Source organism: Narcine bancroftii, chromosome 11 (assembly GCF_036971445.1).
Source record: "Narcine bancroftii isolate sNarBan1 chromosome 11, sNarBan1.hap1, whole genome shotgun sequence".
Taxonomy (NCBI): Eukaryota; Metazoa; Chordata; class Chondrichthyes; order Torpediniformes; family Narcinidae; genus Narcine; species Narcine bancroftii.
Window position 1 is genome coordinate 79,576,173 of NC_091479.1, and position 26,949 is coordinate 79,603,121.

General features: G+C 40.1%; 1 protein-coding gene across 2 annotated transcripts in view; it reads right to left on the minus strand.

The window, feature by feature from the left end:
* The window catches only part of slc23a4 (solute carrier family 23 member 4), a 51,656-nt gene that overhangs the window by 14,952 nt on the left and 9,755 nt on the right, over nucleotides 1-26,949 (minus strand). For both annotated transcript variants that reach the window (XR_011346642.1, XM_069903633.1), the window contains exons 4-9: nucleotides 12,810-12,969; nucleotides 11,546-11,727; nucleotides 10,906-11,026; nucleotides 8,683-8,839; nucleotides 4,745-4,998; nucleotides 1,264-1,428 (exon numbers count right to left, since the gene is read on the minus strand). Coding sequence is in view for 1 of the 2 variants with exons in the window: in XM_069903633.1 (XP_069759734.1) it covers nucleotides 1,264-1,428; nucleotides 4,745-4,998; nucleotides 8,683-8,839; nucleotides 10,906-11,026; nucleotides 11,546-11,727; nucleotides 12,810-12,969 (1,039 nt within the window). In the remaining variant the exon portion in view is untranslated. The remainder of the gene's footprint in view (nucleotides 1-1,263; nucleotides 1,429-4,744; nucleotides 4,999-8,682; nucleotides 8,840-10,905; nucleotides 11,027-11,545; nucleotides 11,728-12,809; nucleotides 12,970-26,949) is intronic.

Sequence of the window (26,949 nt, forward strand, 5' to 3'; positions counted from 1 at the left end):
TTTTCCGGCATTTGGTAATTATTCTAAATCTTTCATGTTGGACCAGTTGCAAGCAGAAATAGATTGATTTTTTTATTAATTTGAAAACTTCTATTCTATTCCCTCTTCACTTCATCTACTGGAAGGACATCGACCTCAGTTTCTATAACCTCTCTAGAAGTGAGGACCAAGTTTCATGCAATAGTAAACAACGTAATATTACTTGAAATTGCCTTCTGCCGGCCATAAGGCAGACAAAGAGTCACCATTGGTGTCTCCCAGTGCCTCATACAGCAAGAGAATCAAAAGAGAATCTCTTTAGAGTTACTGAGTGTCTGGGGAACCACCTCCAGGATCCCCGCAGCCTCTACAGTCATAGACCATAAGGTAAAGGAGCAGTCAGCCATTCAGCCCGTCGAGACCACTTCGCCATTCCTTCGTGAGCTGATTCATTCTTCCACTCCCTCTGCCACACCCAATGTCATTTACATTTTAAGACTTGTGGAGCTCCTTTTCTAACTGTATGACACTCTAAACAAACAAAGGATACTTTTGAGGTGCAGTCACCCCAATAAAATGAGAGAGTCAGCAGCCAATCCATGCACAGCGAGTGCACTATGTGGCATTCACCCTCCATGTACAACCAGGTGCAGCGGGAGCCTTGAGGAGTCTCCTAGACGTAATGTTGCCCATTGGAAGGAGACATCTGCAGCTGACGTGAACCCTAGAGGTGACGCAGCTGTGCTTCATCCCCAACCAATCACATTGAATTGATGTCTTTTGTGGACAACATCCCAGACTGTGGAATGTTTGGGACTTCTCTTTCACAGCCTTGGCATCAGCAAGTTGTAGGGAAAGCAGCTGCATGTTAGAATCAAGATCTGGAACTAAGTGGTCCCAGCAGAAGCCAAACTGAGCATCAGATAGTGAAGGTCACTAAAAGATACTGCCAGCAGGTTCCGTGGGTACCCTATTTTCAGTTTAAGATGGTGATATTAACAGGTGAACTAGTTTAATAATAATAATGGAATTTGCACGTCATTTAATTAATCAGGCTTTTAAAGCAGTGGATTATATTCTTTTGGTTATCCGACAATCTTTGGTCTTTGCATACCTTCTCCCCATTTCAAATTAGTGACTTGCTGAAAGGATGAGCAAAAATATTTACATGTGATTCAAAAGAAGCCATATCTTTGTGTCCAATGAATGCAGTTTGGATCTGAACATATAGAGTTGATGGGTAAAATGGAAACAATGAACATGATTTTCTATGCATTATTGTACCTGCAAATTGGAAATGCCGGCAGCTGTGATAACTCCAAACATCACCATCAACATCCCACCGATCACTGGCTGTGGGATGGTGCTAAAAATTGCTCCAACTTTTACGAACATTCCCATGCAAATCATGAGTAGTCCACTGGTGAGAATAACTATCCGGCTGCCCACCTGCGATTAAGGAGAAAGAGAGAAGATCACAACATAATTTCAAACTTTTTACATTGGCGATTTTTCAAAGTAAAAACTCCAGCAAAACTCACTAAAATTGTTTGTTCCTTTTGAGCAGAGCTTCCACTGCACATTTCAACCCGTCGACACTGCTCCAAACACAAGTTATGTCGGGACTTTGCTGGGGCAGATCTGGAAATATTCAACCCATTGGGCTGAAACTCACTGTCCCACTTGTTCTCTCATTGAATTTACTGTTTTTATTTAAATATTTTATTGAAATTGAAATTCCACATTGAAAAATACAGAGTGCATTAAAAGTCAAAAAATAATACATTACACTTAGATCATGCCAGTTCATCCAAATTATATTACAGTAATATTTTATTATAAAAAGATCTAAATCCACTACCAAAAATGAAGCTATTTGGCAAGGAGAGGAAAAAGGAATTCCTTATCCAAGTGATAAATGATCTTATTAGTCAACACTTCTGCATTCATATCAAATCAGAGATTCTGAAAATAATTCATAAAAGGTCCCCACTGTGTTTGAAAATTTAAATCAGAAATTGAGCATCTCATCTTCTCTAAATTTAAACATGACATGACGTCACGTAGCCATTGAGCATGAGTAGCTAGATTTACTGTTGACCCCTGAAAGACTGGCTGGACTGCCGTACTGCTCCTAGTCCTGCTGATCCGAGTCCAAGGAGAAACTAGGTGCTTCTCTTAATGACCCAATACTTGCAGCACGCTGTGGTAGAGAAATACAAAGATTTAGTCCTACGAGTGGAGAAACTCCTCCTCGTCTCAATACTGAGTAGCAGCCCCTTCTCTAGAATTCTTGTAAATCTAAGTGCTTTATCATTTATGTAAATGTTAGCATGGCAGAACATGATATTTCTATAAAAAAGGTTTGCAATATGATTAAAGAACATCTATGATACAAAGAGAATATTGAGGGCACTCTTCAAAAGCACAGATTTGCAGTGTTTCAGATGTCTTCCAAGTAAGGCATCTTCCATGTGTCCTTTACAACATTGGTCAACTGGCAAAATACATATTTCATGATGACAGTCAGATATGTAAAACCCATTGATTAAAGGAGTCGCTCAACAAGCCATGATAGGATTGAGAAACAGACCTGCGAAGGAGAGTGTCAAGCCAGCTGGAGAACTAGATCAGGTCAGGTTGTCCCTGGGGGAAAGGTGCCCGGGTTTGGAGTCAGTGAAAGACAATGTGGCACATTGGCATAGCTAGTGGAGGAGTTGCCTCATGGTCCAAGTGACTTGGGTTCATGTCTGCTTGGTGTCTGCATGTTCTCCCTGTGATGAGTGGATTCCCTCCAGGTGCTGCAGTTTCCTTTCACATCCCAAAGGTGAGCAAGTTGATAGATTAATTACCACCACTGCATAGGTGAGTGGAAGAATCTGAAGGATGATGGTTGGAATGTGGGAGTTTTGATTTTAAAATGGGATTAATGCAGGATAGTGTGAATGGGTGCTGACTGGCCAGTGTGGATCAATGGGCCAAAGAGCTTGCTTCCATGAGTCAACTGCATGACTTGATCAGCGATTCGCTTTTCATGAAGAGTTGAGACTTCCCACAAATCTTTGTGGCAAGAAATTCAATGGAAATGTCTACATCTGCATTGGAAAAGTCCACGTGATTGGTTCACAGGAGTTTAAAGACAATGCCATCAAACCATAGCAAGAAGTATGGAAGGGCAGCAACATCAACTGAATCCAGCACAGAAAATACTGATGGAGAAGTTGAGAACTGCATGAGATCTGGAGAAAAGAACTGTGTCTATGCAACTGATGGTCTTTAGAGAAATGGATGCAGCAGAAAAATGAGTCAGAGGCCAATCCACAGGACCACAAGAATGGCAGAGAGGATTACTGGAGTCTCCCTCCACCCATTGACCAGGATTGTTGTCTGAAGAGGGAGCATAAAATCATTGAGGACCCCTTCCACTCCATGCATAAGCATCTTTCAGCTGCTCCCGTTGAGGAAGGAATACAGGAGTGTCGGAGCCAGCTCCATCAGGCTGAGGAATAGCTTCTACCCACGGGAAGTGAGAATGACCGAAGGAAATGCTCACACTAACCATCCGAGACTCTCATATTCACAAAACAATATTTATTTGTATATCTGGATACTTGTCCTGCATGTGTATTATTTGTTTGTATGTGTGTATTGTCTGGCTGGTGCCTGTGTTTTTTGCATTGAGGACTGGAGAACACTGTTTCGACGGGTTGTACTTGCGCAATCAGATGACAATAAATTTGATTTGAGTCGACTTAGAGAATTGCTGAATAGTACGGATCAAGTGAAGATCAAATTACATGCATTATTATAAAGATCTAAGATCCTTTGAATTACTTCAGTGCAGACGAGAACTCATGAATATAAGCACAGCACATCATGGGTGGGTGCAATGTGATCATCTGAAAAGAGTCACAGAGTTAGACAGCAGAGATGATCCAGAAGGGAAAGTTAGAAGAGACATTTGATGTTTTAAATTTGGAAAGAAAGTGGAAACAAGGACAAAGAAAAGGATTTGTATCAACAAGAAGTTAGGGTTGGAGTTTGGATGCAAGACAGTCTGAAAGCAAAGATACAAAGATGGAGAGTCTTAGAAAATAACCAAGTAGAAATTGCTTAATTGAATTAATAGTATTGAGTAATGTACCAAATACAAAGTTGTAACCCACTTTAAAGTACACCAGCATTCTCCTTTGCTCTGATGGGAGATTACTGTATAATCGCATGTAATAATCTAATTTTGTGGACCAATTTTTAGGATAAAATTTAGGGGGTCCAACTATTACTCCCATACTGCTTTTAGCTGTGGTTCAGGGCATCGGGAGCTTGGAGGGTGGGCAGGTGGCCAGAACCGGGTGGTAAGTCTGAGTTTGGGACAATGGTCGGACGGATAGCTGGGGCCAAGGCAAGAGTCCGTGGTCAGGGCTTTGGGAGCTCGGATGGCAGGGTATCTGGAGCGTTTGGAGCTTGGATTGGTGGGTGGCTGGGGCCTGACAGAGAGTGTTGGGAGCACCGGTGGGCAGGTGACTGGGGCCAAAAATAGGTGGGGGGGGGGTGCGGTTGACTTTACACGCAACATATGGAAAATATCAGATTTTGGGGCCAAAAATAAGGGGGGAGGGGGTCTACTTTTACATGGTATCAATCATATCTACAGTACTTGTTGCCAACTGGCAACTTGGTGGGCCAGACGTTTAATTATTCATGACACTATGCCTCTAAATGGTATTGGAGAGAAGCAATCTCTCATTACCACTTCAGCCAATACCTTGGTGATACCCAGAGCACCAACATTCTCACTGTAAGAGGTGGTTCCATTGCCTGTTCCCCATGCTCCAGCAACAAGACAACCGATTCCTTCAATGCCAATGCCTCGATTAATGGCATCTTTTGGAGGAAGAGGAGCGCCACAGAGCCGGGCACAAGCATGATAGTCTCCGACTGACTCGATCATTGAAGAGATTACTCCAGCCAGAATTCCAAAGGTCCCAGCGAGGCTCACCGTTGGTAGTCCCCACTGTCCTGAACAGAGAAAGATAAAGTCCGTGATATTACAGGATACATTACTGGACTGTGTAATGTCACAGCCCATCATTTGACAGTGTTTGACACTCAGAGCACTCAACACACATCCTCAGCTCAATGGTGTGAGGCTTGGGAGAGTTTCAAGTGTGTTGCTTTAGATCCATCTCTCACTGATGAGAAACAGTGACAGACTGACAAGCACTATGGGGAATGTCAGGCACTAAAACACTGCTAGTGACAGAGGAACAGACCAGTATCTTGGGAGAATATAATCTTCCTTGAACAATCTCGAAAAACGTCTTTGCTGATCCCACAAAAAGAAATACAAAAAAAAAGTGGTTTCCTTCATGTCTCTCCTTCTACTCCTGATTCTTCTATCGAAGGCAGCTTGCAGAGAGACCACACCAATTTCCCTTTGCAGGGTCACTTGAGAACCTGTTCAAGATCAGTAACACATCTGGTCATCAAGCTCCATATTTAAAGAGACTTGATAGTTTTCATTGATGTCATATCCTCTACTCAAGCTGAGATGGAGCATTTGTGAAGAGAGCCAGACTGTGTGTGTATAACACACAGGCAATTTTATTGAACAGTTTTTTTTGCCACTTAAGCCAGTTGTGTCGTACGCTATGATGCATACCACTTACCAGATAATGCACTGTGTGTTTCTACAATCTGAGGAGATAAAGTTTGATTATACTCTTAGAACATCTCAGAATACAAGAACATCTCAGGTCACTTTTAGACATTTGCTTTTCAAAGGATGGATCTTATGAACTCGTAATTTCTTTAGTGTAATTTTATCTTAAATTGTGAGTTAAAAATCACAGGACCATTGAATGGAAAGAGTTAATAACTCCAACAAATAATGAACCATATTAGTATTACAGGAGCTGGCGACTGTATCTCGCTGACTGCAGCAATAACCAGACTGAATTAATAAGAAGTTACTGAGACTGAAAGTTTGAGAGAACTATTTAGCTGCGTTTGTTATTGAAGTTGATATGCATAACAAGCCTAGCAATCTAGGATCTTTTGCAGATTATTTACATTATCAGGAGTATTCTAAAAAGAACTTTATAAAAAATTAGTTAGATCACAGTTGGAGTACCCTGTCTAGTTCTGGTCATCACATTATACGAAGGAAGTAACCACCCTAGGTGCAGAGGAGAAACACCAGGAGGTTACCTGGGACAAGTGTTTCAGTTAGAGGGGAGAGAGTGGATAAGCTGGTTTTCTTCTCTTTGAAGTGGTGGAGGATGAGGGTTTACTTGGTGTACAAAATTAGGAGGGACATAAACGTTGCAGAGGTGTCTAAAACTAAAAGGCATGAGCTTAGGGTAATGGATAAAATGTTTAGAGAGGATTTGGGAAAGAATATATTCTCCAGAAGGAGGTTACACACTGGCATAGTCAGTGGAAATAAATAAGCCTTCCTTCAATGTAACTGGGAGAAAAGCCTGAAACTCCAGATCAAAAGCACTGGAGGTATATTTCATCATGTACATCACAATGATCCTGGACTTCCGAACATAAACTTTTCTTTCCTTAAAATCAACCTGTATGTTTGAAAAAGGCTTTGATAATCTGCTTGATATCTTTGGCTTGATAAGAAGGTTTGTTTGATAATGTTAAACAGGAAAGTGTCCAGACACTGTATTTGATTATGTTCTTGATAGAAGCTCTGAGGTGCCTCAGTATATTGGAAGTACTATTGATGCACCATCAATTACCGCAAAAGACTGAGATTGTGAAACTGATCGGTTTTTATTGACTATAGACTGGAGCAGCAACCAACCTCTTTGACTGATCATGGCAGGATGAATGGGAAGCACGCAAAGGGGTAATGGGTAGGATTGGCCTCAGGAGGCGTGTCCAGCTGGCAGTAGCCAATCACAGTATAACAGTGGTTTACCACATTCACCCCTTAAAAAGAAGAGTTCTGCAGGGTGAGAGAAAAAGAAGAAACAAATGTATACACATATACATATTTTACAGGACAAGTCTGTCAGGAGGTCTCCTCTGCTGCAGTGAATGACATGGTAATGGTTGGGGTGTCCTGGGCAGCTTGTGTGGCTGGTCTGTCATCACCAGTTACAGTTCGCAGGTGAAGGGACAAGGGAGAGTGGTGCTGATGCATCATGTTGCTGGGAGTGGATGTGGTCAGCAGTAGGGAGCCCCAAGATGGCAGAGGTGGTGGGAGGTGGAAAGAGTGTCTATTGCTGGTTGATCGTGGTTGGAGAGGCGTCCAAATCCAAAAAGTGCCAAATCCCGGATGGAGACTGTGTCCTTTCGCCCTATGTAGGTGTACTGGGGATAGCGTGGAGGAGGTGGACCCTCTCAACCAGTGGGTCAGTCTTAGATTGCCTAGCATGCTTCTGAAGCAGGACCAGTCCTGGGGAGGTCAGCCAGGCAGGCAGTATAGTCTCTGACATAGACTTCCTAGGGAAGGCAAACATATGTTAATGAGGCACAATGTTAGTGGCCATATATAAGAGCGACTGTACAGAGTGGAGTGCATCTGGGAGGATCTTTTGCCAGTGGGAGACAGGGAGGCCCTATGACCTCAGTGCTAGATGGTTTTCCAGACTGTGGCATTCTCCCTTTCCACCTGCCCATTCCCTCTGTGGTTGTAGCTGGTGGTCCTGCTCATGGTAATGTCCCTGGCCAGCAGGTACTGCCACAACTCATTGCTCAAGAATGAGGTCTCCTGTCACTGAGAATAAAGCAGAAGTACCCAACGTGCATGAAGACAGTGCAGAGGGTCTTAATGACTGTAGCTGTGGTCATGTCGGGCAGGGGATGGCGAAAGGGAAGCGAGAATACTTATCGATGACGGTGAGGAAGTACGCCACTTGCAGGTCGAGCACCTTCTGCTCCAGCAGTCACTGTTTTATGTATCTGGACCAGATGTTGGCCACATTGGCATTCTGGATGAGGTCCTCTGCGTTCTGAGTGGCCAACACGGCTTTGCAGTTGCACACCCTGCAGAGGGCCCGGAAGGCTTGTAGGTACTCAGTGTTCGACCTTCCATGTCACTGCTTCCTGGTGGCCAGGAGATGCCTTGCATTGACCACATTCACTCTTCTGCGATACTAGACCTTCAGTATACCCATGGGCTCCACATACGATTTGGTGTTGTTGATCATTGGGAAGACCAGTGGGTCCGACTTCAATCTGTCCTTGTCCATGTTAACAATATTCACGGTTGCCGTCAGGACATCCTCGAAGCAACGTAGCCAGAGTTCAAATGCATTAGGGGCGACTGAGGATCGAGGGTCTATATTGAGTTTCTCTTGTTTCAGATATTGCTCCATTTTCTTTGAAAAGTATAGTCAATAAAATTGATGGACCATCAATTACCACAAAAGACTGAGGTGGTGAAAGTGATCGGCTTTTATTGACTATAGACTGGAGTAACAACCAACCTCAACAACTGATAATGGCAGGAAGAGTGGGGAGCACGCAAAAGGGTTATGGGTAGGATCGGTTTCGAGAGGCGTGTCTAGCCAGCAGAAGCCAATCACAGAATAACTGAGGTTTACCACAACCATTAAAAATGCAAGTTATTGGTGTTTAAATGCCTGATTTTTCAGGTAGAACTCAAGGCCCAACGTTTACATTTTAAACAAGGTGGAGGCTTGATCAGAATACAACATGAACCCAATATATTTTACTTACCAGGGTATGGAAAGCGAAACCAGCTAGCACGAATAATAACATCACTCTTTATATCTGTTCTTGCATAATATCCGTAAACATTAGGATCACCAGGAAAGACGTTAAATTGTGTCAGTAGAAAACAAATAATCCATGAAACCACAATCCCTAAAAGTACCTGTAAATGAAATAAAAATACATTGTTTGAAATAATCACACTATTTCAGAATAGTCTCAAATCCTCTGATTGTGGCAAATAGCCACTAGAAGATCCATTGTTCCTCGGTGAAGTACTACTTCCTCTTCATGTGATAGGGACTGATATTTACAAAAAGTTGGTTTAACCTGACTAATTTGGATTTTCCTACCAGCACTTTGCATAATTTGGTTACCAGAAAAGAAATATTCCTTGCATTGAACTTGCTCTTCATTGGTCCGCAGCAGAGCTCAAAAAACAGTCCTAACGCTACAGCAAGCTCATCCATCAGAGTTGAGTACAGAATTTCTGAGCTACGAATGCAGGGACAGGCCCTTCCTTTACCAATCAATGTTTGAGGTCTGGGTCTTTTATTGACCCTTTATAAGTCTCAATAAAGGGTCCAGACAAAAAATATTGACTGGCATTTCAACCCGTGGATCGGGTCCGACCCACTGAGGTCCTCCACAAATCATTTGTTTCTTCAGAATTCCAGTATCTGCAGTCTTTTTGTTTCTCCAGGCTATTTGATTTCTTGGGAACATTCACTAGAATCACCAACCATGGGAAGAAGAAGACATGACATTTCAGGTCAAAGTCCCTTTAGCAGAACTGGAAAAAACAAGAATATTATGTTGCAGAAAGGCTCTGAGTGAATAAAATGGGGTTGACTGTGATAGAATGCAGACCAAGGTTGTCAGGATAACCCTTCATCAAGACTGTTTTGACTTGAAATATTGACAATTCTCTTGCCCCACTGATGCTAGTTGGCCCACTAAGATTGCTTTTTGTTGAGGTAATAATTTCAATAGTGTCAGTTGGAGTCAGTCAAGAAACATAATTGAAACAGAGGAGGATAATCATGTCTGCAGAAAGAGAGAGAAAATAGAATGATTACCAGAAATTCAATATCAAGTCCCTAGAGCTTCCACATTCCTAGCTACAAGATGACGTGTGTTGTTGGACATGGCTGGAACAATACAGGTGGCGAAGACTGAGTAGTCAGAGAGGGTGTCGATGGGGAAAGAAATTGACAGGTGGCTGGGAGTTCAGCGAGGCCCTTTGGGCCTGAACAATGGTGTTCTACAGTCTCCTGCTGATTTTTCCATTGTGAAGACTGAATGTCATATCCAAAATTGGAAGAAGTCCATATGAAATACTGCTTCATGTGGAAGGACCATCGTTTGGTCCCCAGAAAGTCAGAAAGCAGGAGTTAAAGTGGCAAATGTTGCATCTCCTTCAGTTGTATGGGTAAGTGTTGTGAGAAGGGGAGCGGTTGGTCATGGAAACATGGACTAAGAAGACATGGAGGGAATGATAGTTTCTTGCTAAAAATCAGTGGGATATAAAATGGAACTGTAGACCATGATACCCTTGACATGAGTGAAGCAGTGCTGCTCTCGAGAGGACAAGAGTGAGTGATTGCTTCATTCGCTCTTTTTGTTTATGTAAAAACTAATTTCCTCCAATTTTTCAGAGAGGCACTATTAATTTAAATTACATATAAAAATAGTGAGAAAAAAGGTGAGTGGATATTTCATTTTGGTGTGGGTTGATGGATGACTGAACACTGCCAGAAAAAGGGATCATACAATCACTACATCTTTTAAGGGAAAAGCAATAAGGATGTGGAAGACATCCAATGTGGATTGAGCTGGATTCATATCAATGCACCCATTGGATTCAACTGTTGTCATATTATACTAAAGAGTCACTGAAAATTCACAGAATTCCTTGTTAGGGAATTGGAAGTGGTCACATCAGCAAAATTGGTGGTGATTTTCTAGGAGGAGGTGAGTGAAATTATTGTGTGAGAGCAGAGAAGTTGCTTTCAATCAAACAGTGATCTGATAATCTTGCTTTGATTGCCTGAAAAAGGAAAGAACACGAATATCCCATGAACAAAATGGCTACCAAAAACAGCAAAGACTTCGATAGTGTTCTTTCATAGTTTACCTGTTGCAGGGAGTTTAGGATGGCATCATGCATTCATTTATTTTAATTCTTACAAGATTATACTTATTATTGTAAATGTTATAGATACATACCGGGAACATTTGGAAAATGTTCATCCAATTAATATGACACTTTTTACTCCTGCTATAAGCAGGAAGAGGTACTGGTACATCCCGCAAATATTGGGAGAATATTACAATGAGGCTTGTAGTCCTGAAATACAATTCCGTTACCAAGGAAGGTTAATGTTCAAATCTACTTTGAAAAATTCTTATCATAGCTACAATAATCCAAATCTGATTAACTGGAAGTTTACTAGAAGGTGCCCAGTGCCTATCATTTCAAGTAGGTCAAACAATTCCAACAGAGGGTGGCCTGCTCCCTCACAGTTACAGTGGCCTGGGTTTTAACCTGACCTCTGCAGCTGTCGTGTGGACTTTGTATCTTCTCCCCGTGACTGCTAACTGGCCACCGTTTGTGTAGGAGAATCGGTGTGGAATTCATGAACATGTGAGAGAGATTAGGTTGCAGAGAACTAGGGCAGATGAATTTGCTCTAAGAAAGCCAGCTGAATGACCTTGTTTCATTTTGAGAGAAATCTGAGAAACATTGTGCTACTTAACAATTACATTCAAAAAAACTAGTTTAAACTTTGATCAGTTGCTGCCTTCCTGAATAGTTCAGATGAAGCACTTGCAAAACACTGAATTCTTATTAACTTTGAGCACTTACATGCCTGAAATACCCCAATGGGCTCCTGCGTCATTTCCTGCTGAATCAAATAAGGCCAGTCCAATCAGTGAGATGGTCGGAGCAATGGTTAAAGGGCCAATAAAACGCATTAAAAGTCCAATCAAACCAGAAAATCCCACTACTATTTGAAAGCAAGCTGCCACCATGATTGCTCCCTGAATCTGCAAATAAGGAGATGATGTGTTTACTTTGTCCTGTGTCAGACAAGATGCAAACAAAGCAAAGAATCAGTTTAAGAATGATTCACTGACTTATTGGTTGCATTAAGTGGTGAAAAGAAAAGCAAAAGGTTCCATTATTGTCACATAATACTGCATTTAGAATGTAACGGACTTGAAACTCTTTCACTTTTGTCTACCGTAAGGCAGACAGAGAGTCGCCACTTTGTCCAGCGCTCCTCACAGAAACCTACAGCACCTGGTGTTCCTAGACGGTCTCCCCTCCAAGTACTGCAATCAGACAATCTCATGCATATTCAGACTATTAGGCAACTGGGAAATCCATTTTCTGCTTAAAGTAGGTCATTTCCTGGGTCCGTGGAAATGGTTAGGGTTATGAAATTATATCAATTTATTGAGGAACTTGGGAAATAATATAAAATTTCAGATTCACGTCAACCAGACCAAATCATCGCATTCTTCGGTCATTACAGCCAAGCGCAGAAAGACAGGGAGTATATCTGTGGCCTTAGAGGATGTTGAAAGGAGAGTACATCATTCCCCTTGTTTCAATCCACTACATTTCTCAGTCAATGTCAGAGAGTCAGATAGGATAAAAGGAGACCAGCCAGTCCACCTTATCCAGATTGCCTCTTGGAAAGTATGACCAAAACAAGACAAATTCTTGTTAACACTGCTAGGTTAAGTCAGTATCGTGAAATAGAATATTTCCTTACTTCTAATATTCAGAAATAGAATAAAATGGCGTCAATTTAAGACTAGCATTAATTAGATGCAGACCTATGGTCATTTTACCCCATCCCAAACATTTGGCTTGGCTTCAACCACTTCAGAGTATATTCTTTCTGCATTAATTCTTCATTCTCATATCAGCCGTTTGGTTAAATCATCATGTTACGATTACCTTTGAAACTAAGCCCCATTAGAAAAAAGATTACATTTGGCAAATTTCTGAACCTTTTCAACAACCATGCAAAGACATCTTGAGTGAACAGCAAGTCCAGGCCCTGGATCAATCACTCATTGTATCAGGCACCCTCCATATATGTACATTTTTGACGTACCTCTCTTAAGCGCGTCTGCCAGACTTCAATGAAGATAGGGTCACTAGTATTGACCATTGTCTTGTTGAAGGTCCATTCTGGGCATTTAAACTTGGGCAAGGACAACATGGCCAAGGTCGGAGTCAAGAAAGCAAATGTCCCCCCTTGAATAATGGGCAACCTGAAAAAAATACAGCATTTTGCTCAATTTTCCTCACTGTTAAATTATATGAATGCATTTTTGAGGAGTTTCTCTTTTTTTTAATGTGCCCATAACATTTCAATCTTTGCATAAGTACTGTGAATGGCCCTTGGGTAACCTGATCTCATCAGACTGCGGTATTAAGAGGTTCCTTAATTTACTAAAGCAAACAGATACAGATACAGAATTCAAGCATTGGGCAGCCTCAAGCAAGAGGGCAAAAAAAATTGCAGAAAATAAATAGAGTAGATTAAAAAATACAAAAGTTTAAAATTAGCGGTCAGTTCATTAATCCGGCAACACACAATCTCAAGCAACCAGCAAATTCACTTTTTTGGCACCTGCCAATCCCATGTAGGCACTGGATATCGGGTAGGGGGGGTGGTTTACAGTACTACAATTGATACATATGCTGTGTTTAAGTGAAATGCAGAGCAGGGCTTTGATGAGGATTGATGGGAGTAGGCAGTGTTATTGGCTCTGAGAGTTTGATCTTCCTTTCCCCATTGCAACTCTACCCACTGTACTTGTGCTCTTGCTTTTCTTTTTTTATTTGGCTGTATGTATGTTAGAGTTGACCCCGCAGAAGAACCTTTCCCATTGAGAAGGTGAAGGCCTCAAGGACAATGACCATGGTGGGCTCTGCAGCTGAAGGACACACACAGGCGGCAAGCTGTTAGTGACATGCAGGCGAGGAGCCCACGCAGGCTGCTGGCAACTTGAGGTCAAAAGATTCACACCAGGCTGCAGGAGACTGGAGACTGGCTCTCATGAGAACCAGGCATCGGAACCAGGATTCGAGGGGGAGCTGAGAGCAAGGAGGCCCTGGGCCCTTGGCTTCTTCATCATGTTGGAGGTTTGGACCTAGGCTCAGGTTTGAACAGAACTAGAGTCTTGTGTGGCTGCAGAAGAGCTGGCGGCAAATCCGCAGACACTCAGTAACTGAAGGGAATCTATTTTGATTCTCTTTCTCTGACTGTAAGGGGCGCTGGACAATGCTAATGGAAAATCTTTGTCTGCCTTCATTAATATGACACTTCTATTTTATTACATGACAGTAAATAGTATCTGATCTGATATCGCATAAATAAACATCAGGTAATCCAATTTCTAAGTCCATTTTCTCAAAAACTTCCTCCTAACTCTAAGATTCTTTAATCATTTGAAAAGTAATTTATTGACATTAATCTGCTAAAGCAAATAGATTCCTTTATCTATGTTTAATTCTGCAATTGCAAGGTTATGATTTAATCTCTTATTTCTGTTACTTGCACAACATTTTATTATTTAATTCTCGGAAACTACAAGTAGAAGATAAGTCAGTCTTTCTTCTCATGCCATTTGTTTTAAGTCTCATCCTTTTTATCTTACCTTTTTAAAGTTTTGAGATCCAACACAGTAACAGGCCATTTACCTACAAACCCAGTATGTTTTTGAAGGATGGGAGGAAATCAACACAGATACAGGAGAACGTACAAACTCCTGACAGACAGTGCCAAATTCAAACCCAGGTCGCATGCAGTGTAAAAGCATTGCACTAACCACTAGGCTAACAATGCTGATGTTGGAAAACCATTCTTGCATCTTCTTGTGAATGCTTTTTTTATTTTAAAAATCATTAATAGAAAAACAATATACAATCCAATATAAGTAATTTTATATAATTATATATAAAAAAGAAAATTAAAAACATAAAGACAAAAAAAATAAAAAAGAATTAAAAAAAGGAAATACCCCTCCCACCCCATCAGCCAGCTTTCTTAAGGAGAGCTAAAAAAAGAAAAAATATATAATACATCAAAGTACATCTAAATGCATATATTCCAAATATGATGATGAAAAAAGAATAATTATCATGCAAATTATATGTCATTTTTTCCATAACAATACAAGCTTTCAATTCATTATGCCATCGCATTATACTAATCACTGTGTTATCTTTCCATGTACTTGCTACACATTTTCAAGCTACAGACAGTACTAAATGTATAAATGCAATTTGAAATTTATCCAACCCTAATCCCTTTAAAAGAACCATGTAACCCATTAAAAATAGATGGATCTAATGGTAACTTAATGTTATATAATTTTTTTCAAAATTAACCTAATTTCTTCCCAAAATGGCTGTGCATAAACACAAAACCAAACAGCATGTAAAAAAAAGTACCAGTACATACACCACACCTAATACAAGAATCCGAATTACTAAAACCATATTTTTTCAATTTCTCTAGAGTTAAATATAACTGATGTAAAAAATTATAATTAACCATACCATACTGTATTTTCATCAATTTAGTTACACTGTCATAACACATATCTGCCCAATAATCCAGGAAAAACAAAATCTAAATAATTTTCCCATTTAAGCTTAGACTTCTCCCATTCCGTTTTCTTGTAACATTTGATACATAACAGAAATATAACCCTTTTTTGGTGTAGAAGAAATCAAAAATTCAAATTCCGTCAATACTCTGGTTGGGCTCCTGTCGATATGCATTGACCAAAGTAATCAATCAAAGAATATTATCTGATGCATTTCTATTCTTAATAAAACCTGTTTGATCAATATGTATCAATTTAGGTCGATTTGCTAACACTTTTGCTATAATTTTATAGTCTACATTCAAAAGAGAAATAGGTCTATACAAAGACACTTTCAATGGAACTTTTTTTGGAATTAGAGTAATTAAAGCACTGGAGCAAGATTCCGGTAACTCATGCTCTTCAGTTACTTGTTGTAATACATCCTCAAACACAGAAGATAAATCTTCATTAAAAATTTTATAAAATTCCACAGAAAATCCATCATCCCCCAGTGACTTTCCATTTGGCATCTCCTGTATAGCTTCCTTACTCTCAAATTCTGTAACGGAGCTTCCAATTCCACAACATCTTCCTCCTCTAATGCTGGTAACGTTAATTTAGATAAATAAGATTCAATAGAACTACTATCCTCTTTTCTCCTCAGAAATATATAATTTTTGACAAAATGAATAAAACTGGTCGTTAATTTCCTGAGGTTTATAGGTAACTATTGAATTCTTTTTAACAGCATTAATAATCCGTGAAACCTGTTCCATCTTTAACTGCCATGCAAGTACCTTATGTGCCCTCTCACCCAACTCGTAATAACGCTGCTTAGATCAATTAATTAAACGTTCAAATTGATAAGTTTGCAATGCATTATAACGTAATTTCAAATTAGCCAAAACCACTTTTTTAAATCTTCTCCAATTCATCAATTTGTGTCTCCAGTTCGAAACTCTCTGCCATATACTGTTTCTTAACTTTAGTAGTATAACTAATAATCTGCCCTCTTAGATAAGCTTTTAGTGCATCCCACAACACAAAACAACTATCTACAGAATTATCATTCTCAGTCAAGAACAAAATAATCTGTTCTTTAATAAAGGCAACAAACTCTGTTTTCTTTCAACAACATTGTGTTAAATCTCCATCTATAAGATGAACGTACCACTTCTGAACTTACACAAGAGAAAAATAATAAAGAATGGTCCGATATAACCCTACTTTTATACTCCGCCTGTGACACTTTTCCTTGTAAATGTGCCGATACTAAAAAGAAATCTATTCTAGAAAATGAATCATGTTGAGACGAAAAAAAGGAAAAATCCTTCTCCGTAGGATTGACTCTTCTCCAAATATCCACCAAATTTAAGTCTTTCATCAAGGTCCCAATTTGTATTACCATCTTTGATTTCTTTATACTTTTTGGAGATCTATCTAATAAAGGATCCAGAGCACAAATGAAATCTCCCCCAACTAAAATATTTTCATTGGCCTGGTTTAACAACAAAAAAGCATCAGAAATAAAATGCTCATCATTTATGTTAGGTGCATAAACATTAAGCAAAGTCCAAGATCCAACAAAAATTTTACAATTCACCCTTAAAACCCTCCCAGCATTTCCTTCCATAGATTGTAATTCAAAAGGCAAATTTTTATTAATTAAAATCTTCCTCTTGCCTTGGAATTATATGAAGAAAAAAACACATGACCAACCCAATCTCTCTTCAATTTGAGGTGTTCTTTTTCAGTCAAATGTGTTTCTTGCAAAAAACAATATCAATTTTCATTTTCTTAATATAAACCAGAACTAGTTTTTGCTTAATCAGATTATTTAACCCCTGAACATTAAAAGTTGCAAAATTCAAATTAAACATCTTTACAAATTAACAATATAATCACTCACTACAAAATATCACTCCCCTCATAATATCTTGAAATCACTATCCCTCCCTTAAATTTTATTATCCCCCCCAAAAAAAACTACCCAAAGGTAGTAATGCCCTAAATAATCTGGGTGTTGTAAACCCCACTAATGGCAGATGACTATCAGAGATTTCAGTGCCATCCACCCACCCCCCCAACAATGTGAACATTGTTCACATCAACACAATCAAATACAGTAAATATATTCAACGATTGACTCCAATCCCAATGAATGTTCCGGGTCTTTAATGTCAATAAGACTTTGAGTTAACACTTCTTTCTTTCCATTCTTCCCATTTTGTCCATTCTTCCCATTTCTCCCATTCTTCCCATTCCCATTGCCATTTCCATTTCCATCTGCCTTCCTTCTAGGTGACGATAGTGAGGATCGACCATTTCCTCGCAACTCTGGTAGTGAATTAGCAAAATTAATGCATCATGGTCATTTTCAAAAAAATGAGATTAAAAGTTACCATAAAAGACTTTTAACACTGCCGGGTAACAAAAAGCAAATTTGTAACCCTTCCGCCACACTTCTTTCGCCGAATTGAATTCATGACATCGCCTAATAATCTCCTGACTCAGATCTGTGTAAAAAAACTCTGTTATTTTGAATCGTTATTGGAACTTGAATTTGTCGTGCCTTCTGCACCGCCAACCATAGTATCATTTCTCTGTCCTGATATTTCAGACAACAAATTAAAACCGCCCATAACTGTTGTCCTGGAAGTGGTTTCCTCCGCAACGCTTGATGTGCCCGGTCCAACTCTAGGGCTTCCGAAAAAAAACTCCTTGCCCAACATCTCGGGATTCCATTTCTTTAAAAAATTTATTGGGTCAGAACCTTCAATATCTTCTGGAAGACCCACAATCTTCACATTATTTCTCCGACTTTGATTTTCCAGTGCATGAATTTTTTCAATAATTCCTTCTTCTGAATTCCCCAATCCACAAAAGAATCTTCCATTTTCTCCACTTTTTCCCTATTATGTTCAACTTGAATTTTACATTCAAGAAAAGCTGTTTCAATTTTTTGAAAATTTTCTTGCACTGTATCCACTGATTTGATACATTTATTAACATCACACTTAACCGCAGTCATATCTTCAGACATAGTATTCATTTCGGTTGTCACTTTCAAAAATCCTCGGGTCATTTGTTTAAACATATTATCCATTTGATTAGCAATCCCTTCCAAAACAGCAGTCATAGACTCCATTCCAGATTCCAGTAGCTTTTTTTGAGGCCTACCTTCTCTAGTCTCCACTGCCAGTTGCTCCTGTGTGCTGTCCAGTAAAAGTAAGTCTTCTTCCTCTTCAAATGTCGTTGCCCCTTTCTGGTGCAGCCGCTAGTCTGAACACCCAATGACGGCACCCCGACCACGTCGAGACGCCACCGCTCGGGCCCCACCCCCCACCCCCACAGTCCACACCCGATCCAACAACACCTGAATCTCGGAGGCACCGCGCATGCCCAGTAAGGCCAGGGACTGCGCAGGTGCGTCTTCCAACGCCACTCTGCACGTTCCTGGCCCTCCCGACGCTAGCGTGGGCTCAAGGGCTCCTCTCTCGGCCAAGTACCCCACGCGCCCAACATCGCGGGGCGCGCAGTTCAGCACCGGCCGAGCTCGGCATCGAGCCAGCGCCATCTTGCAGAGGCAGGATCAGCGCCGGCGTCATACCTAACCAGGCAGTGGTCCTCTGTGGCTTAGGAATTCCCAAAGTTGTTCTTGTGAATGCTTGCCAGCTTTTCAAATCCTCATGTATTTGCCAATCTGCATGGTGCTGTGAGCATGCGGGTTATGACACTACTGGATGAACAACAAAATCTATACACCCCAATTATGTGGTCTTGTAGTCCATGTTATCTAAGAAGAGCAAAAATCCACATCCTAATTACCATTGCTTTGTATTCAAGCATAAACAAATTGATGTGAGACTCCACAAGCAGCTGGGGTCACATGTGACACTGCTAATGTTGCAGCCTGGAGCAACAAAGAATCTGCTGGCGGAACTTGGTAGGTCGAGCAGCATCAATAGGAGAAAAAGAATGGTCGGCGTTTCAGGGCAGAATCCTTCATCAGGACTGAGAGTGTACAGGGAAGATCATTAGAATAGTGCAGACAGGGTGGGAGGAATTGGTAAATTAGGGACAGTTGATGGATGATGAACAGAGGCAGTTGATTGGCAGGTGCCAGACAAGAGAGAGAGAGAGAGAGAGAGAGAGGCAAAAACTGTTGAATAGCATTAGTACAATGCTATTTCATCACCAGTGACCCAGGTTCAAGCAGATGCTGTTTGCGTGTTCTCCTCATGACCTGACTGGGTTTGCACTTCACGGGGCTGCTCCAGCATCTCATCGGGCCGCTTTGGCTTTCGGGGCTGCTCAGGCACTTCACAGCGGCGGCTGCTCAATGTGGGATCAATGGGAAAAATGGCCATCTTCCTTACCCATAATCCCACACACAGCTGGAACCGCTCTGTGCTTCCCTGGCGCTAGCATTGACAGAGCAGTTCCAGCTGGTGGGGGATTATGGGTAAGGAAAACAGCCATTTTTCCCATTGATCCCTCATTGGGCCTCTGGGAAGTAGTGCCCTTCAGAGTGCTGGAAGGCTGGGGGGATCCAGCCTAGGTTGTTTACAAGAGGCCAATAGCTCAGTGCCAGCAAGGTAAAACCAATTACAACAGTCAATGGCCCAATGCCAAGAACAGACAGGTTGGGGAGCCCAGCCCAGCCCAGGTAATTTATAGGAGGCAATCGCTCAGTGCCTTCAAGGTCAAACCGATTATAAAAGCCAATGGCCCAAAGCCAAGTACAAAGGAATTTAAATTGACCAATGCAAGAGGTGCCCTTAATGGGTGGGGCAGGCCAAACCTTGATTGGCAATGTTGGGTAGTGCTGTCATGACCCTTCACTGCTTCACAATACAATAAAGAATGGTGAAATGGTAATTCAATTCTTCAGATTATATTTCCCTTTTCAGTCACACACTAACTTGCTTTTAATTCACGTTTTAAAGATGATACACAGTACTCTGTCAATGTCGCAAAGATGATACTCTGCCTTTCCCCGGTACTGGCACTTGCAAAGGATGAAATGGCGTACACGTGGGGGCACAAGATGGCTGATGCAGGCATAGCACTGATGCTCTGCCAAACGATCCCCAAGTCTGACCTTGGTCTCACTGATGTAGAGGAGGCCTCATTAGCAGCATGGAATGCAGTAGGTGAGATTGAAGGAGGTACACATGAACCTTTGCCTCTCCTGGAAGGGTTGTTTGGGTCCCCGGAGGGTGGTGAGGGAGGTGGTGTAAGAGCACATGTTGTTCCTCCTGCAATTTCAGGCAAAGTACCAGGGGTCACGGAGAGATGGTGGGGAGGGATGAATGACCAAGGGAGTTGCAGAGGGAGTGATCAGTGTGGAAAACAGAAAGGGGTGGTGGGGAATAGATGTGCCTGGTTGTGGGGTCTAGTTGCAGGTGGAAATTGATGATGATGTGCTGAATCCAGAGGCTGATGGGGTGAAAGGTGAGGACAAGAGGACCCCTATCCCTGTTCTGTTTGGTGGGCGTGAGAGAAGAACTCAGAGAAACAAAGAATATCTGGGAAGTTGCTCGACTGATCACAGTGGAGGGGAAGCCATGTTCCCAAAGAAAGGAGGACATTTCAAATGTCCTGGAATGGAAGGTCTCATCTTGAGAGCAGATGTGGCATGAGCAGAGAAATTGGGAGAAAGGGATAGTATCTTTACAGGAGACAGGAGTGGGAAAGGGTGTAGTCGAGATAACTGTAGGATTTGGCGTAAATGTGAGTTTCATAGCTTGTTTCCTGTGATAGAGGCAGACAAGTTCAATGTTCAGATTTATTGTCAGAGTACATACATGACATCATATACAACCCTGAGATTCTTCTCCTGCGGGCCTGGCAGAACTCTTATTTATCAGTAATGCAAAAAACTTTACTCAAGACGTGTACAAAATAGAGAAATGTAAACAAACTGATTATACAATAGAAAAAATATTCAGTAATAAATAATGTACACAGTAAGAGTCCTTAAACAAGTCTATGATTGAGATTGTTGTTCAGGAGTCTGATGGTGGAGGGGTAGCAACTGTTCCTCGAGATAGTGACACCCAGGATTTTAAATTTGCTCACCCTCACTGGATCGAACACCTTTGGTTTTCCCCTCCTAAAATCCACAATCAGTTCCTTGGTTTTGGTGGCATTGAGTGTGAGGTTGTTGTTGGTGCACCATTCAGCCAGGTTTTCAATCTTCCCCCTGTATGCTGACTCATCATGCCTTTTTATACCACCCACTACTGAGGTATCTTTAGCAAATTTGTAGATGGTGTTGTTGTTGTACTGGGCCACGCAATCATGGGTGTAAAACGGGTAGAGCAGGGGCTTAAGAACATAGCCCTGTGGTCCTCCGATACTGATGGAGATCGTGGAGATGTTCTTACCAATCCTCACTGACTGGGACTGGAAATCCAGGATCCAATTCTTCTTCTTCTTTGGCTTGGCTTCGCGGACGAAGATTTATGGAGAGGTATGTCCACGTTTGCTGCAGGCTCGTTGGTGACTGACAAGTCCGATGCGGAACAGGCAGGCATGGTTGCAGCGGTTGCAAGGGAAAATTGGTGGGTTGGGGTTGGGAGTTGGGTTTTCCTCCTTTGTCTTTTGTCAGTGAGGTGGGCTCTGTGGTCTTCTTCAAAGGAGGTTGCTGCCCGCCGAACTGTGAGGCGCCAAGATGCACGGTTGGAGGCGATATCAGCCCACTGGCGGTGGTCAATGCGGCAGGCATCAAGAGATTTCTTTAAGCAGTCCTTGTACCTCTTCTTTGGTGCAGTGGAGAACTCGCCATATAACAGGATCTTGGGAAGGCGATGTCCTCCATTCTGGAGACGTGACCCACCCAGGGCAGTTGGGTCTTCAGCAGCGTGGATTCGATGCTTGCGGACTCTGCCATCTCGAGTACTTCGATGTTGAGGATGGAGCGGAGACAGCGCTGATAGAAGCGTTCTAGGAGCCGTAGGTGATGCCGGTAGAGGACCCATGATTCGGAGCCGAACAGGAGCGTGGGTATGACAACGGCCCTGTACGCGCTGATCTTTGTGTGTTTCTTCAGGTGGTTGTTTTTCCAGACTCTTTTGTGTAGTCTTCCAAGGCGCTATTTGCCTTGGTGAGTCTGTTGTCTATCTCTTTGTCGATCCTTACATCAGATGAAATGGTGCAGCCGAGGTAGGTAAACTGGTTGACCGTTTTGAGTTCTGTGTGCCCGATGGAGATGTGGGGGGGGGGGGCTGGTAGTCATGGTGGGGAGCTGGCTGATGGAGGACCTCAGTTTTCTTCAGGCTGACTTCCAGGCCAAACATTTTGGCAGTTTCCCTAAAACAGGACGTCATGCACTGGAGATCTGGCTCTGAATGGGCAACTAAAGCAGCATCGTCTGCAAAGAGTAGTTCATGGACAAGTTGCTCTTGTGTCTTGGTGTGAGCTTGCAGGCGCCTCAGATTGAAGAGACTGCCATCCGTGCAGTACCGGATGTAAACAGCGTCTTCATTGGTTTTTTTTTAAATTTTTTATTTTTCACACCATAAATCACATTAGCCATGATACACACTTTTTCCTTTTCACACATATACAGTGACATTTTCTCCCCCACCCTCTCTCCTCCCAACCCACACCCCCCCACCCCCCCCCCATCCATTTAAGGTATACAATCTAGGATACATTAAACCAGTCAGACAATGTTGTCACTCAACAAAAATACACCAGAAATTCTAGAGTCCATTCTTTTCTTTCCTTCTCCTTCCATCAACTTAGGTAGGTTTTCGCTATTGTATTTAATGTAAGGCTCCCATATTTGTTCGAATATTTCAATATTATTTCTTAAACTATATGTTATTTTTTCTAATGGAATACATTTATTCATTTCTATATACCATTGTTGTATTTTCAAATTATCTTCCAATTTCCAGGTTGACATAATACATTTTTTTGCTACGGCAAGAGCTATCTTAACAAATCTTTTTTGTGCATCCTCCAAATCAATTCCAAATTCTTTGTTTTTTATGTTACTTAGGAGAAAGATCTCTGGATTCTTTGGTATATTGTTTTCTGTTATTTTATTTAATATCTGATTGAGATCTTCCCAAAATTTTTCTACTTTCTCACATGTCCAGATTGCATGAATTGTTGTTCCCATTTCTTTTTTACATCGAAAACATCTATCAGATACTGTTGGGTCCCATTTATTTAACTTTTGAGGTGTAATGTATAGCCTGTGTATCCAGTTATATTGTATCATACGTAACCTCGTATTTATTGTATTTCTCATCGTTCCAGAACATAACTTCTCCCATGTTTCCTTTTTTATCTTTATATTTAAATCTTGTTCCCATTTTTGTTTAGTTTTACCATTTGTTTCCTCATTCTCCTTTTCTTGCAGTTTAATATACATATTTGTTATAAATCTTTTGATTATCATTGTATCTGTAATCACATATTCAAGGTTACTTGCCTCTGGCAAACTCAAACTGCTTCTTAATTTATCCTTCAAGTAGGATCTCAATTGGTAATATGCCAGCGCTGTATCTTGAGTTATATTGTACTTATCTTTCATTTGTTCAAAGGATAAGAATCTATTTCCTGAAAAACAATTTTCTATTCTTTTAATCCCTTTTTTTTTCCCATTCTCTAAAGGAAAGGTTATCTATTGTAAAAGGGAGTAACTTGTTTTGCGTCAATATTAGTTTTGGTAATTGATAATTTGTTTTATTTCTTTCTACATGAATCTTCTTCCAAATATTGAGTAGATGATGTAATACTGGAGAACTTCTATGTTGTACCAATTTTTTCATCCCATTTATATAATATGTGTTCAGGTATCTTTTCCCCTATTTTATCTAATTCTAATCTCGTCCAATCTGGTTTTTCCCTTGTTTGATAAAAATCTGATAGGTATCTTAATTGTGCGGCTCTATAATAATTTTTAAAGTTTGGCAGTTGTAAGCCTCCTTGTTTATACCATTCTGTTAATTTATCTAGTGCTATCCTCGGTTTCCCCCCTCTCCATAAAAATTTCCTTATTATTTTCTTTAACTCCTTGAAGAATTTTTCTGTCAGTTGTATTGGCAATGCCTGAAATAAGTATAATATCCTTGGAAAAATGTTCATTTTAATACAGTTTATCCTTCCTATTAGTGTTAGTGGTAAATCTTTCCAATGCTCTAAATCGTCCTGTAATTTTTTCATTAGTGGATAATAATTGAGTTTATATAGTTGGCCGAGATTTTTGTTTATTTGTACGCCTAGGTATCTTATTGCCTGCATTTGCCATTTAAATGGAGATTCCTTCTTAAATTTTGAGAAATCCGCATTATTCATAGGAATTGCTTCACTTTTATTTACGTTTATCTTGTAACCCGACACTTCTCCATATTCCTTCAATTTCTTATATAATTCTTTTATTGATAGTTCTGGTTCTGTTAAGTACACTATAACATCATCCGCAAATAGACTGATTTTATATTCCTTGTCTTTTATTTTTATTCCTTTTATATTATTATCTATTCTTATCAATTCTGCTAGTGGTTCTATAGCTAACGCAAACAATAAAGGTGATAGTGGGCATCCCTGCCGCGTTGACCTGCTTAAGTTAAATTGCTTTGATACATGTCCATTTACTGTCACTTTCGCTAACGGTCCTTTATATAATGCTTTAATCCAATTAATATACTTCTCCAGTAAACTGAATTTTTGCAATACTTTGAACAAATAATTCCATTCTACTCTGTCAAAGGCCTTCTCTGCGTCTAAAGCAACTGCTACTGTAGGTGCTTTATTTCCTTCTACTGCATGAATTAAGTTAATAAATTTACAAATATTGTCTGTTGTGCGTCTTTTTTTGATAAATCCAGTTTGTTCTAAATTTACCATTTTCGGTACATGCTCTGCTAATCTGTTTGCTAATAGTTTAGCTATTATCTTATAATCTGTGTTTAGTAAAGATATTGGTCTATATGACGCTGGTGAGAGTGGATCTTTCCCTTGCTTTAGTATTACTGTAATTATTGCTGTTTTACATGAATCTGGTAAGCTTTGTGTTTCATCAATCTGGTTGATTACATCCAGGAGGGGCGGAATTAATAAGTCTTTAAATGTTTTGTAGAATTCTATTGGGAATCCATCCTCTCCTGGTGTCTTATTATTTGGTAATTTTTTTATTATCTCTTGTATTTCTACTATTCCAAATGGTTCTGTTAATTTATTTTGTTCCTCTATTTGTAGTTTTGGTAGTTCAATTTTAGTCAGAAATTCATCTATTTTCCCTTCTTTCCCTTCGTTTTCAGTTCGGTATAATTGTTCATAGAATTCTCTAAAGTTTTCCTTAATTTCTTTTGGATTATATGTAATTTGTTTGTCTTTTTTCCTTGATGCCAATACCATTTTCTTAGCTTGTTCTGTCTTAAGCTGCCATGCTAGGATTTTGTGCGTTTTTTCACCCAGTTCATAATATTTCTGTTTTGTCTTCATTATATTCTTCTCCACCTTATATGTTTGTAGTGTTTCATATTTTATTTTTTTATCCGCCAATTCTCTTCTTTTAGTTGTATCTTCCTTCCTTCAATGCTAATTTTTTTTCTATATTTACTATTTCCCTTTCCAACTGCTCTGTTTCCTGATTATAGTCCTTCTTCATCTTGGTTACATAACTTATTATTTGCCCTCTAATGAATGCTTTCATTGCATCCCATAGTATAAACTTATCTTCCACTGATTCCGTATTTATTTCAAAATACATTTTTATTTGTTTTTTAATAAATTCTCTAAAATCCTGCCTTTTAAGTAACATGGGGTTTAATCTCCATCTATACATTTTTGGAGGGATGTCCTCTAGCTTTACTGTCAATATTAAGGGTGAATGGTCCGATAGTATTCTAGCTTTATATTCTGTTTTTCTTACTGTATCTTGCATACTAGCTGACAACAAAAATAGGTCTATTCTTGAGTATGTTTTATGTCTAGCCGAGTAATATGAATATTCCTTTTCTTTTGGGTGTTGTTTCCTCCATATATCCAAAAGTTGCATTTCTTCCATTGATTTAATTATAAATTTGGTTACTTTGTTCTTTCTGTTAATTTTTTTCCCAGTTTTATCCATATTTGAATCCAATTTCAGGTTGAAATCCCCTCCTATTAATATGTTCCCTTGCGTATTTGCTACCTTCAAAAAGATATCTTGCATAAACTTTGATCTTCTTCGTTAGGTGAATATACATTGAGTAGATTCCAAAACTCCGAATATATCTGACATTCTATTTTTACATATCTCCCTGCTGGATCTATTATTTCCTCTTCTATTTTAAATGGCACATTTTTACTAATTAATATAGCCACTCCTCTTGCTTTTGAATTATACGATGCTCCTGTTACATGTCCTACCTAATCTCTCTTTAATTTCTTGTGCTCCAATTCAGTTAAGTGTGTTTCTTGCACAAATGCTATATCAATTTTTTATTTTTTCAGTAAATTTAGCAGTTTCTTCCTTTTAATTTGGTTATGTATTCCATTAATATTTAAAGTCATATAGTTCAATGTAGCCATTTTATACTTTGTTTATCTTCCCTTTCCGTTTTTCCATCATTACCTTTCCTCCTTTTCCATTTCTGTTTTCTTATTTTAAACCCTTTATAAGACAACATTCCTAAAACATCAAAC